At 47.0% G+C, this 2,108-nt stretch overlaps 1 protein-coding gene across 1 annotated transcript in view; it reads left to right on the forward strand.

Annotated features, from left to right (window-relative positions):
* Positions 1-422: 422 nt before the first annotated feature.
* alg13 (ALG13 UDP-N-acetylglucosaminyltransferase subunit) overlaps positions 423-2,108 on the forward strand; it is a gene marked incomplete at its 5' end in the record, with an annotated part of 15,304 nt that continues 13,618 nt past the window's right edge. The window contains 8 exon segments of the mRNA XM_014028446.1: positions 423-506; positions 589-639; positions 729-775; positions 866-938; positions 1,024-1,105; positions 1,179-1,344; positions 1,417-1,480; positions 1,733-1,850. Coding sequence (XP_013883900.1) covers positions 423-506; positions 589-639; positions 729-775; positions 866-938; positions 1,024-1,105; positions 1,179-1,344; positions 1,417-1,480; positions 1,733-1,850 — 685 coding nt within the window.

Below are 2,108 nucleotides of genomic sequence, written 5' to 3' on the forward strand. Positions count from 1 at the left end.
AGTTAATGGAAACTACCTGTACCTGACAGACTAGTTAATGGAAACTACCTGTACCTGACAAACTAGTTAATGGAAACTACCTGTACCTGACAGACTAGTTAATGGAAACTACCTGTACCTGACAGACTAGTTAATGGAAACTACCTGTACCTGACAGACTAGTTAATGGAAACTACCTGTACCTGACAGACTAGTTAATGTTGGAAACTACCCGTACCTGACAGACTAGTTAATGGAAACTGCCCGTACCTGACAGACTAGTTAATGGAAACTGCCCGTACCTGACAGACTAGTTAATGGAAACTGCCCGTACCTGACAGACTAGTTAATGTTGGTAACTACCCGTACCTGACAGACTAGTTAATGTTGGTAACTACCCGTACCTGGTTCTGTCTGACTGGTTGGTTCTGTCTGACCCGCAGCTGTATTACACTCAGAACTACCATCAGAAGATCCGGTTGGACTGCGCCGGCTACATGAGAGCCAACAGGTGTAACTTTGAACCGGTGAGTCCAAGCTGGTCCGTCAGAACCAGGTCCAACATGAAGGTGCTCTGTTGGACCCAATCTTTAGAACTTTGTGTTTCAGTTTGTTGAAGGGTCCTTTGAGAAATACCTGCAGCGTCTGGAGGATCCCAAGGTGAGCTGTTSCACACACACTTGAATGAATGTGAGTACCAGTAAGGAAGTACACACCTGTAMATCCACACACACCTGTGTGTTTTGCAGGAAACGGTGGGTCAGGTGGAGATCAAGGCTCTGTCTCAGCTGTACAGGTAAGCACACCTGTGTCACATGACTTYGACTGAAGCAGGTCACATGGTTCCCACTCCTTATGACTCACTTCCTGTTTGTGCGTCATGTAGGCGGTGCTTCCTGATCTACCGCTACCCTGGGAAACCAGCCACCGTCATCTCAGAGGACGACTTCCTGAATCAGGTCAGGATGTGTGTGGGCGCTATGGTGACATGATCAAACCGTACTCTGATTGGCTGCACTTTACCTTCAGTACTGTGCTGCCCAGGTGACGCTGTGCTGCTCCATCAATGGTCATTATGACATTGTTTACCCGAGGAGCTACCCCACCTCCGCTGCGCTCTGCCAGTGTGAGTCACCAAATAAACAACAGCATGACATCTTGTCATGGTCCTACCTGCTCAGGTGTGTCTCTGTGTTCAGCTCTCCTGTATGAGCTACTCTACACCCAGGTGTTCAGGTTGGAGGAGGCGGAGCTCTTTCAGGCCATGGAGGCCTTCAGGATCGGAAGTCGTCGATATAGAAACAGCTCGTCAGTGTGCAGTGATGTGGATGTTGGCTACGATATACCTGACGAACAAGGACACAGGTAAAAGAAAAATGATGGTGTGTGTGTGTATGTGTGTGTGTATGTATGAATGTATTTTTATTTTTTTTTCAGGGAGGACGTTGAGGCGAATGGAACTGCCGAGGACAGACCTCTACCTGTAATCGATGACATGAAGGTGAGAATCTGTTTCCATCAGAAATCACTGATAGTCCTCTGAGGCTCCGCCCACATGTTACATGTTCAGGTTCCACTGGAAATTCTTCCCTCCCAGGCAGGAAATCAGAATATTGGTGACAACTGTCTGAACCTTCAGCTGGGACCTGTTTCACTATGTTTTAACTCCTTCTTATTGGACAGATTTTCTGACCAATAAGGAACCTCCGTTGTTCCACATCAAATGAAAGAGGTTGTTTCATTGTTCTTTCAGCTTGCTGCTGAAGCCCCGCCTCCCTCCAGACTCTCTCTGCCCTACAAAGTGTTGAAGTCTCTGGATGGAGAAGTTTACAGAAACCTGGAGTTTGATGTGTGGCAGGACACCTGTAAAGGTAAGACAGGAAGTCCACTCCTGGTCTCATGTGTGACATCATCGTGTTTCTGACTCACCCCAAGTCTCTGACCCAAGTGGAAAACAAAATGAAAAARACCAGGAAGTTGGTTCTGTTGGGGCTTAATGATCTCTGATTCAGGATCAGATTGTCCCCTGCTGGTGGTTCAGGTAGTAATCAGATTACTCTCAGCACTCTGTAATCAGATTACTCTCAGCACTCTGTAATCAGATTACTCTCAGCACTCTGTAATCAGAT

This window comes from Austrofundulus limnaeus, unplaced genomic scaffold (assembly GCF_001266775.1).
Source record: "Austrofundulus limnaeus strain Quisiro unplaced genomic scaffold, Austrofundulus_limnaeus-1.0 Scaffold764, whole genome shotgun sequence".
NCBI lineage: Eukaryota > Metazoa > Chordata > Actinopteri > Cyprinodontiformes > Rivulidae > Austrofundulus > Austrofundulus limnaeus.